The 13,894-nt window shown below is 47.1% G+C and overlaps 1 protein-coding gene across 1 annotated transcript in view; it reads left to right on the top strand.

Moving 5' to 3' along the window:
- Positions 1-11,555, top strand: part of LOC101129903 (peptidyl-prolyl cis-trans isomerase FKBP9-like) — a 32,142-nt gene extending 20,587 nt beyond the window's left edge. Inside the window, 4 exon segments of the mRNA XM_031013380.3 lie at positions 1,330-1,516; positions 4,715-4,860; positions 7,297-7,460; positions 9,806-11,555. Of these exon segments, the coding sequence (XP_030869240.2) occupies positions 1,330-1,516; positions 4,715-4,860; positions 7,297-7,460; positions 9,806-9,982 (674 nt within the window). The 3' untranslated portion in view covers positions 9,983-11,555.
- The last annotated feature ends 2,339 nt before the right edge of the window (positions 11,556-13,894 follow it).

Here is a 13,894-nt window from a genome sequence, read left to right as displayed (position 1 = left end):
AGACACAGAAAAGTATGTGTGGGGACGGACGGGAGGTAAGGAGGGACTGTTGGAGTTTGTGTATCTCTATCTGAATTTTGTCATTAGCTGTGTTATTCTCTTGAATAAGTAGTATCATGTCTGAATTTTTCTTTTCTTTCTTTCTTTCTTTTTTGAGGACGGAGTCTCACTCTGTTGCCCAGGCTAGAGTACAGTGGTGCAATCCTAACTCACTGTAGCCTTGACCTCCTGGCCTCAAGCAATCCTCCTGCCTCAACCTCCCGAGTATCTGGGACTACAAGTGCTCACCACCACGCCCAGCTAATTTTTTTGTAGAGACATTTGGCTGTGTTGCCTAGGCTGGTCTCAAACACCTGGCCTCAAGTGATCCTGCCACCTCGGCCTCCCAGAGTTGAGATTATAGGCATGAGCCACCACCATACCTAACCTGAGTTGGTTTTTTTATATGTAAAATGCTGATGATAATAAAACATGCCCTTGACTCTAGGTAACATGATTTTAAAATATTTTACATTTAAACTTCTCTGAAATGATTTGGGCTGGGGGATGTATTACAACTGATGCATATGTTTAAGTGTCCCCCACGCCCCTGGGAAGCTGTCGTTAAATTCCTGGGGTTATGGCCATGGCTACCCCATAAGGTTGCTGCAGGGATTTAAAGGGAAAATGTAGGTGAAAAATACTTTGGCAAACTGTAAAACATTATTCAGATGTGAGCTACTGTCTTCAAAAGTGGAAATTATGGAAAAGTTAATAAATAATTTAGTATAGAACAAATAGGATGTATTCTAAAAGCACCTTGTGACTGTTAGGTGTATGATCATAAGGGGCCAATTTTGGGGGAGAGGTGTCTTTTTCTTTATGAAGTTTATGTTATGTTTTTCTTGAGCAGTGGTAGGACATTGGAGTGATTTCACTCTACGGCTGATTTTCTCACCCCACCTCTTACTTCCAGTGGGTGAGGGGCAAGTATTAATTTGGCTGGGTTTGAGTTTCCTCATCTGTGATCAACTTAGCCACTCATCTTTCAGGCTCAACGATTCCATGGGGCAATAGTCCATAGTCTTGAATTTTAGTCCAAACTGTGCTCATTACAGGCTGTGAGACCCAGGGCAAATCTGTGCCTCCGTTTATCCACCTGTAAAATGAGGATGAGGTTACATCTAACAGCCCTTTCAGCGTCAGTCTTGGAGTCCTCCTAGGGTTCTGTATCTGGGTGCCCATTTTCCTCACTTGGAGGGCCTTGAGGACATACCTGGTGATACTGGGGAGGCCCATGTGCTGCAGCCTGCAGGGGTCATTCATTCATTCCCCATGTCTGTCCTTTAGGGAATATCCCCAGCTTGGCTGTGCTGGTGTTTGACATCCATGTGATCGACTTCCACAACCCTTCGGACTCCATCAGCATCACCTCCCACTACAAACCCCCCGACTGCTCAGTGCTGAGTAAGAGGGGAGACTACCTCAAATATCACTACGATGCCTCACTTCTGGATGGGACCCTGCTGGACTCCAAGTAAGGGCAACCAGAATGGTGTGGGAGTGAGCCTGGAGGGTGACAGTTGCGTACTCCCACCATCCTCCTCTCTTGGGTATATGCTGGTTGAGAGCTTTTATCTCCATGCTGCCCCACTGCATAGCTCGTGGCTGCATCACTGCTCAGGTGCATTGTGTTAAGAGTTTCCTATTCATGGTCTTGCCCTGCTCCAGGTCATTTTTCACCCCATGAAATTGTCTTTCTGAAAAGCAGATCTCATCGTATAACTGCTATCTTTCCTTCCTTCCTTCCTTGCTCCCTCCCTCCCTTCCTCTTCTTTCCTTTCTTTCTCTTTCTTTCTCTCTTTTTTTCCTTCCTTTCTTTCTTTCTTTTTTTTTTTTTTAACAAAGTCTCACTCTTTCACCCAGGCTGGAGTGCAGTGGTGCTATCTCGGCTCACTGCAACCTCCGCCTTCCAGGTTCAAGTGATCCTCCCGCCTCAGACTCCCAAGTAGCTGGGATTGCAGGCACGCACCACTATACTTGGCTAATTTTGTTTACTTTTTAGCAGAGAGAAGGTTTTGCCATGTTGCCCTGGCTGGTCTCAAACTCCTGGGTTCAGGTGATCCTCCTGCCTCAGTTTCCCAAAGTGGTAGGATTACAGGTGTGAGTCACTGCACCTGACCCAGGCTAATTTTTAAAATTTTTTTAGAGATGGGGGGTCTCACTATGTTGCCCAGGCTGGTCTCGAACTCCTGACCTCAAATGATCCTCCCCTCTTGGCCTCCCAAAGTGCTGGAGTTACAGGTTTGAGCCATCATGCCCAGCCGAACTGCTTTCTTTAAAAATTGATGCACAGAGGCTGGGTGCGGTGGCTCATGCCTGTAATCCTAGCACTTTGGCAGGCCAAGGTGGGCAGATCACGAGGTCAAGAGATCAAGACCATCCTGGCCAACTTGGTGAAACCCCATCTCTACTAAAAATACAAAAATTAGCCGGGAGTAGTGGCGGGCAAATGTAATACCAGCTACTCATGAGGCTGAGGCAGGAGAATCGCTTGAATCTGGGAGGTAGAGGTTGTAGTGAGCCGAGATAGCGCTGCTGCACTGCAGCCTGAGCAACAGTGAGACTCTGTCTCCAAAAAGAAAGAAAAAGAGAAGACCGTATGGATATACTCTTCAGAGCTCTCCCTCTCAGTATGGGATCCTGTATGCTAATGCATTTAATGTATTTCAACAACTCTAAAGAGCGTGATGGAAACATTTCATGTATCTCTGACCAAGTAAAAACGCTAACTGATGACATACTGTCGGTCATAAAATGTATCCTAATTATACAAAGGTTAAACTGTGAAAAAATAAGCATTTTAGAATCAGTGAAATATGTGCTAGGCTTCCAGGGCCCAGATGTACAGGGACCTGGCTTACAACAGACCTTGCAAAGAAATCCCAACCACTGACTATTGGAAGCTAGCGGGAGGCAGGGCAGCAGGGAAGGGGCATGGCTTGTAGTGCTTTTGTGGATCAAGTGAGCTCCTAAGAGTGAAAATGGTCCATGAGGTTAGAAGGGTCTGTAAGGTCCGTGGCTGCTGTCACTGCTCCTGCTGATGTTCATATTCCCGTCTGCTGATCCTGAGGCTGAGGAAAGGGGAAGTGGGTGTGGGGAATGAACAAAGGAATTCCTTCTCAGAGGCTCCAGGATCTGCTTCTCACATGGGGCGGGGAGAGTCAGTCTCCCTGCCCCCTGCTTGTGTTTGGAGGACTCGTAACATCCTGGCAGAGCACTCAGGAGCCACATGAGCCAGAGCTCCTTATCAGGAAGTGCATTTTGTACTCTGAGAGCCTCTGTATTACATGTAAATCTGCAGCAGAAGAGTAGCGGCTGGCGTCCCTGCTGGTGTCTTCCTGGTGTGAGCTTCAGAATAGTGGGCTAATGGAAAGCTTGGCCAGCACCTGCCTATGTGGTCCCAGCTAGAGCCCCGTGTGGGCTGGGCCCCATTCATCAGGACTAAGGCAGCAGCTGCTGGCTAGAAGGGAGGAGAGGAGTGGGAGTGAGCCGGAGAGGGTGAAGCAGGCAGGAAGCTGCAGGCCTGCGGTGGATGGGGCCAGGAAGCATGCAGGGGGAGTGAGGACCGTGTATGAGAGAAACACTGCCCAAGAGAGAAGAAAGAAAATCACAGGACCCGAGGAAAAAGAATGAGTGGTGTGTTCAGAGATGACACATGACAACAAATTGTTTGCTTGGAGGATTTTCTTACGCGTGCGTGTTTAAACTGGCCTCAAGGAGGAAGAAGAAACATGCGTTCCTGGATGACTGAGTTCTGGAATATTATGTCATAAGACTTTGCAACTGGAGTAGCCCCAGAGAAAGGCAGGCAGTGGGAGTTGGCTCCCTCCCCAAAGCCATCCCTGAGTTGGTTTTGTTCTGGGTTCCTCCCAGGTGGGAAAACACAAACCGTGTCTTGGTTTGCTGGTAATCAGCTGGAGGAGGGAAAGAAGCGGCTGCCCTGGGCCCAGGGGAGGTCGGGAAGCCTGAGAAGAGGATATGACCCAAAGGGGCACCCGTCCATCAAGGATAATTAAACTCTTGGTGGTCTTCTTTTTTTTTTTTTTAGTCTTAGACTGTTACAGACATAAACACTTTACACCTCAAGGCCAAACATTTATTGAGCCCTTTGTACTTCCTCTCCACTGTGCCAAGCATAACATGTTATTTGCGATTTAAAATGTCCCTGTGAGATAGCTATATTTGTTGTCTCCGTTTCATAGATAAAGTAACTGAGAGATTACATTTCTCAGGGTCAAATTAAGTGGCAGAACCAGGAATCCATCTCAGGTCTTGCTGAATCCAAAAGCCAGGGTTTTTTGTTTTGTTTTTTGTTTTTGAGACAGGGTCTCACTCTGTCTCCCAGGCTGGTGTGCAGGGGCACGATCTTGGCTCACTGCAGCCTCCACCTCCTGGGCTCAAGCAAAAAGGACCCCATTCCACTATGCTTCTCCACTCTGGAACTTCCACAGTCTTGCCTGGATTTTCATGGCCTTGACAGTTTTGAAGATGACAGCCAGACATTTTTCAGCATGTGCCCCAATTTGTTTTTGTCGAATGTTTCCTCATGATTAGATAGGGATTTGCATTTCTTTGGTAGAAATATCCTAGGAGTGATGTGTTCTTCTCATAGGAACACTTTCAGTGCCAATGGGTTGGTGACCTAACATGAGGCTCTTCTGTTTCATTTTAGGTGGAATTTAGGCAAAACTTACAATATTGTTCTGGGATCTGGGCAAGTTGTGTTGGGGATGGACATGGGTCTCAGAGAGATGTGCGTTGGCGAGAAACGGACAGTGATCATTCCGCCTCACCTGGGCTATGGGGAAGCTGGCGTGGGTGAGTAAGCAACGCTATTCAAGGGTGTTGGGGGCCCGCTTACTATCTGAATTTTGTGCTTTTTGGGGTGCCATAGTTAGAATCACAGCATGCTTCTTACATGTAATACCCAAAGAGTGTGGTTTCTATTTTTTAAAAATTATTTAGTATTTTTGTTTGGAGACCCCTGTGAATTCAGTGAGCCACGTCAATGCTCCATTACCCTCTTGAGAAAGAACCAGTTTGAGTGAAATAAATCTTGGATCTTCAGACCCATGTGTGGGAGGTGTCCCCAGGGAAGCTGTCCGGGAGGTTTCTCTGGGGTCAGACTGAGCACGTCCTCCTGGAACTGTTTCCTGGGACAGGTGGAATGCTGTAGGCCGTTGCTTTTCACTTCTGAGCCTGTAGGCTGTCCAAGACAGTTTCCTTTGGGAGAGATTAGTTGCAAGTTCTTGAAATACTGGCTTTACCTCATCCTCACAGTGGTTATGTTTTACTCCATCATTTCAGCCACAATGTGTCCTCCACATGGGGATTCAATAACTTTTTTTTTTTTCAGAGACAGGGTCTCACTCTGTCACCCAGGCTGGAGTGCAGTGGCACCATCATGGCTAACTGCAGCCTTGAACTCCTGGGCTCAAGCAATCTTCCCACCTCAGTCTCCCGAGTAGCTGGGACTACAGGCATGCACCACCTCGCCTGGCTAATTTTTTATTTTTTAGAGACAGAGTCTTGCTATCTTTCCCATGCTGGTCTTAACTCCTGGGCTCAAGCGATGCTCCTGCTTAGGCCTCCCAAAGCACTGGGATTATCAGTGTGAGCCACTGTGCCTGGCCCCAGGAACCCCTTCTTTTCAGTGTTTTCACACTGCTGATATCTGGACATGGAGGAGATAGGAAGAGCTAACTGGTAACAATGATAGGCACTGTGGATTGATATTTTTTCCCCATAAAAGAATTGTAAAGTTCATTGTTCTTCCTACCAATCCCAGAAGAAACCCTTTAAAAATTGTTGTATATTCTGGCCGGGTGCGGTGGCTCATGCCTGTAATCCCAGCACTTTGGGATGCCGAGGTGGGCAGATCACGAGGTCAGGAGATGGAGACCATCCTGGTTAACACGGTGAAACCCCGTCTCTACTAAAAGTACAAAAAATTAGCTGGGCATGGTGGCGGGCACCTATAATCCCAGCTACTTGGGAGGCTGAGGCAGGAGAATCGTGTGAACCCGGGAGGTGGAGCTTGCAGTGAGCCGAGATCGTGCCACTGTACTGCAGCCTGGCAACAGGGCAAGACTCCATCTCAGAAAAAAAAAAAATTGTTGTACATTCTTTAAGACTTTTTCTGTGATGTATTATTAATAATTATAATACATAGCATATTATATATAACATATAATCTAGATAAAATATAATAATTTGGAATAATACACATTACCTTCATATATTCCATACTTAGATAACTTCTTTGGGCCTATACTGTATATACTATTCTTGAATTTGTGCTTACAGTCAAATCTTGGATCATCATCTTCAGGCATATTGTTCAGATTCTAAAAGTTCTGCTGTTAGATTTACTTAAAAGTTTTACCATTGTATTGTAGTCTCTACAAGCAGCTTTCAAACTTTTTTCCACAAGACACACAGTAAGAAATACATTTTATTTCCCAATCTGTATTCTACATAAACATACAAGTTACACATATGCACATTTATTTATTTCTTTTTAATCAACACATCACAAATTTGCATGTCCTGTTTGCACGGAGGTCATGCTATTCCTCTCAGTATGGTTCCAATTTTAGTATGTGTTGCTAAAGTGAGCATTACTTTTAGTTTTATATATAAAATTTAAACTCAAGTTTCATGACACAATACCTATCTTTTCTACAGGTACAAAGTATTCTGTTCCTTTTATTTATTTATTTTTTTTTTTGAGATGGAGTCTCACTCGGTCACCCAGGCTGAAGTGCAATGGCGCGATCTGGGCTCACTGCAAAGTTTGCCTCCCTGGTTCAAGCAATTCTCATGCCTCAGCTTCCCGAGTAGCTGGGACTACAGGTGCCCACCACCACACCAGCTAATTTTTGTATTTTTCGTAGAGATGGAGTTTCACCATGTTGGCCAGGCTGGTCTTGAACTCCTGATCTCAAGTGATCCGCCCGAGTCGGCCTCCCAAAGTGCTGGAATTATAGGCGTGAGCCACCATGCCTGGCCTCTATTCTATTCCTTAATTTAAAAAATAACTAAACGCTGGTCACCACCCTTTAAACTGATTTCGTGAGTCATTAACGGGCCACTGCCTACAGTGAGAAAGTGACTAGCCTCTGCTCCGCTTTCTTGCTTTGGTCAGAAGTCCCACCCTGAGTGAGGCTGCTGGAGGTCGGGGTGGGTGCTGGTTGTTGGGCTTGACTGCTGCCTGCCAGCTGACACCGCCTCCCGCTCCTGTCACCTGGACAGATGGAGAAGTGCCCGGCAGTGCCGTATTAGTGTTTGACATTGAGCTGCTGGAGCTGGTGGCTGGCCTTCCCGAGGGGTACATGTTCATATGGAATGGTGAGGTGTCACCCAACCTCTTTAAAGAAATTGACAAGGATGGCAACGGAGAAGTCCTCCTGGAAGAGGTAACTAACTGGCCTCTGTAGGAAGGTGGGACCGAAGAGCTCAGGGAGCCTGGTGAGGCCGTGGGGCCGGTTCTGAAGGTGAGGCCTTCTAAGGGTGAGGCCAGCTGGCTGGAGGGCTTGTGAGATGACCAGCACACTTGTGTGCCAAGCGCTTTTACACACACCCTCTCGATGGAAGCTCACCATTCCTCTCTGAAGAAACCGATTCCCTAAGAGGTGTAGGGCTTGATTCCAGGGCACACAGTCTGCATTTAGTTCTCGTTACTGGGTGCTCAACGCCTGCCTGTATGTGCTGAGTGTATTCTCTGATTTGGCCCTCACAGCAGCTGTTTTTTAGAAGAAACTGCACAGAGAAGGTAAATGACTTGTCCAAGGTCACACAGCTACTCAGTTGTTTGAGCCAGGACCACACTCCTCTTTGTGAAGCTGGGCAATAGAACCATCTGTTCTGTCCCACCCCTGGGGAATTCCAGCTCCCTGCCTCTTCCACATCCGCTATTGAAGCACATCCTCCAGCCTTTTCCTCTCTCTCTCCACATCATCAGCACTTCTGGATCTTTCTCATTTGCATACAAATGTGCTATTATTTTCCCTTCCCTGGATGTGTCTGTTTCTTTCATTGCTTTCCTTCCTTTACAGCAAAAACTTCAAAAGCATTGTGTGTCCTTTCTGCCTCCAATTCCTCTCCTCCCATTCTCTCCTAAACCCACTCCTTTCTGGCATTTGTCCCTCTATGCCTCTGAACCTGACCTTGCCAGGGTGGCCAATGTCTTCCGTATCGCAGAATCCAGTGGTCAGCTCTCATGCTCCTCTTAACTTCAACACAGCTGATTCCCCTACAGGATGCATCTTTCTCTGGCTTCCAGGACACCACACTTCATGGTGTTCCTTCTACCTCCCTGGTACGTCCCTCTCAGGCCTCTTGTCCCTGATCACTTCATGTTGGAGTACCCCGGGCTAAGTCTTGACCTTTGTTATTTTCTCTGTCTTTAAGTCACTCGCTCGGTGGTCTTATCGGGTCCATATCCTGATGGCGTCTGGATTTGTAGCTCCAGTCCAGTCTTCTCTCTCCACTTCACACTCATGTGTTCAGCTGCCTGCTTGATGTCCTCATTTACGGAACCCCTGCTATCCACCCGCACACCCCGCTTGGGGCCTGCTTTACCCAAAGCCTTTCCCGTCGCAGTCAGTGGCATCACTGGCCTCCAGTGGCTCAGGCGAGAGCACTCGGTGATCTCTCACTCCTCTCTTTCTCTCGTAGGCCGTAATGGTCTTCAGGAAATCATTCCAGCTGTACTTTGAGAGCACCCGCAGAACCTGACACTTCTTACCACCCCCACCCTGTAGCATCTTAGCCCGGGGCCTGTCTTCTCTTTCCCGGGTCACATCACAGCAGTGGTGTTCATGAAGCTCCTCCTGCCCTCACAGTGGCCGTTCTCACACAGAAGCTGGGTCAGACCTGCAGAGGCCCCTGTCTACAGGGCCTCACAGTGGCCTGTGAAGACCCTGCACTTTCTGCTCGCTGTAACCTCTTTGCCGGCTGTCTCCCTCTGCCCACTTTACCCGGCCACACCCGCCCCCAGTGCTGTCTGTGACCACCCAGGCATGCGTCCACCTTGAGCCCTGGCACTGGCTGCCATCTCTGCTCAGGAGACATCTACCCCAGATAACTTGTTCGGCCCTTTCCTTCTCATCTTTCAAGCCTTTGCACAAATCTTCCCTTCTCCTTAAAGTTTTATCCTGACCACTGAATTCAACACTTCATCCCTTTCTCCCTTCCTTACTGAGCTCCGCTTTTTGATTTTTTTCTGGAGCATTTCACTTTGTAACTTTATGTGTAACTTACCTATTTTTATGTTCATGTCTAATTGTCTGTTTCCACTAGAATGCAAGCATCACAGGGGCAGGGTGTTTGTTTGTGTATTGATGTATTTCAAGATCTAGAACAGTGTGCTCAGCACATAGTAGACCATATGTTTTGATCATATGAATGAATGCATGCATCCAAGAATGTTCTTACAGTCTTGGGTGGTCATGGGGGTCAGCCTTTGGTGGGGAACCAAGTTGGGAGAAGGGATAGCTCTGACGGCTGCTGGGTATTGGCTACCTGAATAATAAGGGCTCTTGGAGTCATTTAGTACAAGGGTTTTTCACCTGCATTTAGAGAAAAAAAACAAAACAAAACACAGATCATAGGTCATATAGCTGCCAAAAAGATCTTGTCTGTGTTGGTAGCCCAGACTCAAGTTCCAGCCCTGTCACCCCCAGACTGCTCTGTTTCTGGCCCCAGGCCTGGCGTTCATGGCAGCTGAACTCATGGTCTTTCCTGTCCCCTTCTTTTCCAGTTCTCAGAGTACATTCACGCCCAGGTGGCATCTGGCAAAGGGAAACTCGCTCCTGGCTTTGATGCTGAGCTGATTGTGAAGAATATGTTCACCAACCAGGACCGGAATGGAGATGGGAAGGTCACAGCCGAGGAATTTAAACTCAAAGACCAGGAAGCCAAACATGATGAACTCTAAACCTGGCACGAACCAGATGGTGCCAGGGAGTACGTGACACCAAGCCACCTGTGTGGCAGAACGTGCAGTGAGGGTGCAAGGGTCTTTCAGAAGTTGCATCATTAGCCAGTTGTAGGTGGGTCACATAGTACCTGGTGTACACATCGGGGTGGGTTGATACATGGGGTGAGAAGTTTAGGCTGATCGCCAGTGATAGTAAACAAAATCTGTGCAGAGGGCCTTAGCATGGGATGTGTCCAGTATTGAAAAGGCTGCACTGCCAACCATGATTTGTGAGCCTTCTGGGAAATGTTGTTATTAAAAGAATATATAGTGTCAGACGGAAGTTATAATCATCTTGGAGGAACCATAAGAAAAAGTGTCCAGGGTATCTATATAAAGAGGGTTAAATTTTTTTTTAACTTGCTGGTTAAAACATTTTAGAAATATTCTTGAGATGGGCAGGAGAGTCAAAGGTCTTGCTTGCCCCAGCAGAGTTCCCAGCAGACAGCCATGGCTCTTCCCAGCAGCCTGTGCAAATTCTGATGATGGCCCCACCCCCGCACACGCACACGCACATCATGCTTTTCCAGCTCATCACACCCCACCCCACTATGGGCCTACCATTAATAGTGTATAACTTGGAGGTTAAAAGAGCCTTTTGGACAGAAAACTGGGCCAGGAAAAGGCATCTCAGACCACAAATAGAGAATTTGATTCCTCATTTGCCACGTAAGTCATCTGCTTAGCTTTTCCTTTCATTTTTTTTTTTTTTTTTTTTTGGAGGCAGAGTCTCCCTTTGTCGCCAGGCTGGAGTGCAGTGGTGCCATCTCGGCTCACTGCAGCACTGTCTCGGCTCACTGCAGCCTCCGCCTCCCGTATTCAAGCGATTCTCCTGTCTCAGCCTCCTGAGTAGCTGGGACTACAGGTGTGCACCACCACGCCCGGCTAATTTTAGTATTTTTAGTAGAGACGGGGTTTCACCGTGTTGGCCAGGATGGTCTCAATCTCGACTTCATGATCCACCCACCTCGGCCTCCCAAAGTGTTAGGATTACAGGCGTGAATCACCATGCCCAGCCACTTAGTTTTGTCATTCCCACCTTTCTATCCCATAGAACACTCTTTTTTATCTTCCCTGAACCATATTGATGAGATAAATAGGGCTGGGGGCTGGGCCCCGCTGGTCACTCAACAGAGTATTTCCCTTGGCCGAGATGGAAGTTTTGTCCCAATAGATGAGCTGCTGAGCATCAATAAGGTGACATTTTTCTGCTGCCCATTTGTGTCCTGGAGACGGTGGTACCCTGAAGGCAGAGGCCAGCTGCCGCAAGACAGCAATGACAGTCCACCTGCCGGCCTGATTCCTGCATCATGGAATAACCACATGGCTACCTTCTATCCTCTGTTCCCAAATGGTGGTGGCACTTATCCTGAAGTCGTCAATGATTTCCCTTTGAAACTACTTTATTTTACTAATTTAAACTATTTTGTACTGATGTAGCCCTGAGGTAGTTCATGAAAATGCTGTGCACTCATTCCATGGAATAAATGTTGGAAAGCTGATCTTTTCTGATATAAAATGTTGAATTATATTATCTGGTTTTCTGATGTTTTATTGGAAGGCTGAAGACCTATGAGAATGCACCATGCAGTCAGAATCCCCTTGATGAAAACAGCAGGACTTCACTGCAGTTACTGAGGGAGCGCACTCTACTTATAGGGAGTGTCAGTCAGGGTCCTGGCCCTCCTCTGGGACTCCTGAAGAGAAGCTAAAGAAGGGACTGTTTAGAGGGGTGTGGGCGAGGCTGGGGGAACTGAGGCTGTTGAGTGCCAGTGACAGCAGTGTTGGCCACCGCAGGAGGCTGCTACCACCAGGGCCTGAGAGCTCAAGAGGAGGCAGTGGGAGCAGCACAGGAAGGGCTACCTGGAGGCGTCACAGAGGGATGCAGCCAGCTGCATCTGACAGTGCGGCTGACACTGCAGCAGAGCAAGGGACAAACGCCCCATCCCCTCTGTGCCCCCATTCTCTGATGCCTGCCACTGGCTCCCATTAGTGAAACCATGTTGGAAGCCAGAGGGTAAGAGGAGCTCAGAGACTGGAGTTCTCAGAGGTCAGCCTCTTGGGTGCAGAGAAAGGTGGAGAATGAATCTGAGGTAGGGATGGGGTGGGTGGGAGCAAATGGAGAATTACTGGCACATGTATAGAGAAACTGTGTGTGTGTAGTGCAATTATATATTTAAAAGCAATTATTTTAATATATATTAACATACATAAAATATATGTATTATATATACATACAGTTGCTGTTAAAAAGCAAATGTTGGCCATGTGCAGTGGCTCATGTCTGTAATCCCAGCACTTTGGGAGGCTGAGGTGGGTGGATCATTTGATCCAAGAATCAAGAAGATAAGTGGAAAGTGTTACCAAAAAAAACATAAAAGTATTGGTTAGCACAGGGGTCCCCAACCCCCAGGCCATGGACTGGTACCAGTCCATGGCCTATTAGGAACCAGACCACACAGCAGGAGGTGAGCGGCAAGTGAGCAAGCAAAGCTTCATCTGTATTTACAGCCGCCCCCCATCACTTACATTACCACCTGACCTCTGCCTCCTGTTAGGTCAGCAGCACCATTAGATTCTCATAGGAGCGTGAACCAAATCCTACTGTAAGCTGCACACATTGGAGGTCTAGGTTGTGCTCTCCTTATGAGAATCTAATGCCTGATGATATGTCCCTGTCTCCCATCACCCCCAGATGGAGCTGTCTAGTTGAAGGAAAACAAGCTCAGGACTTTCAGTGATTCTACATCATGTGAGTTATATAAGTAATTATTTCATTATATATTACAATGTGATAATAATATAAATAAAGTGCACAATAAATGTAATGTGCTTGAATCATCCCTAAACCAGCCCCCTCTCCCCCAGGTCCATGGAAAAATTGTCTTCCACAAAATCAGTCCCTGGTGCCAAAAAGACCGGGGACAGCTGGGTTAACAGATATTAGACCCCATTGCCTTGTATTGGATTATAGTAATCTGCAGACATATATTGTGTGACTGACATCCGATGGTGCCATCTTTTTTTTTTTTTTTTTTTTTTTTGAGACGGAGTCTCGCTCAGTCACCCAGGCTGCCTGAGTGCAGCAGCCTGATCTCAGCTCACTGCAACCTCCACCTCCCAGGTTCAAGCAATTCACCTGTCTCAGCCTCCCAAGTAACTGTGACTACAGATGCCTGCCACCAGGCCTGGCTAATTTTTGTATTTTTAGTAATGATGGGGTTTCACCTTGTTGGTCAGGCTGGTCTCGAACTCCTGACCTTGGGTGATCTACCCGCCTTGGCTTCCCAAAGTGCTGGGATTACAGGCTTGAGCCACCACGCCTGGCCTGATGGAGCCATCTTGCACTGTAAATCATTTTAGGGATACCTGCAGTATTTCATGAAAATTAAAATTTATTTCTAGTGAATTTACAAAGTTGTTTATAAGTAGTATGTTCTGTTTAATTAGTTAATTTGAAATGATCTGTCCTAATTGAGTTCTTATGACTGTGTGAAAAAGAGGTAATTTTCTTTTTCTTTTTTTTTTTTTTTTTGAGAGGGAGTCTCGCTCTGTCGTCCAGGCTGGAGTGCATTGGTGCCATCTCAGCTCACTGCAAGCTTTGCCTCCCAGGTTCACGCCATTCTCCTGCCTCAGCCTGCCAAGTAGCTGGGATCACAGGCACCCTCCACCACACCCAGCTAATTTTTTTTGTATTTTTAGTAGAGATGAGGTTCCACGGTGTTAGCCAGGATGGTCCCGATCTCCTGACCCTGTGATCCGCCCGCCTCAGCCTCCCAAAGTGCTGGGATTACAGGCGTGAGCCACGGCGCCCTGCCAAAAAGAAGTAATTTTCAACATGTAACTATACTAAATAATTTCTAATATTCT

This window comes from Gorilla gorilla, chromosome 6 (genome assembly GCF_029281585.2).
Source record: "Gorilla gorilla gorilla isolate KB3781 chromosome 6, NHGRI_mGorGor1-v2.1_pri, whole genome shotgun sequence".
Classification (NCBI taxonomy): domain Eukaryota; kingdom Metazoa; phylum Chordata; class Mammalia; order Primates; family Hominidae; genus Gorilla; species Gorilla gorilla.
This window is presented reverse-complemented; position numbering and strand designations above follow the sequence as displayed.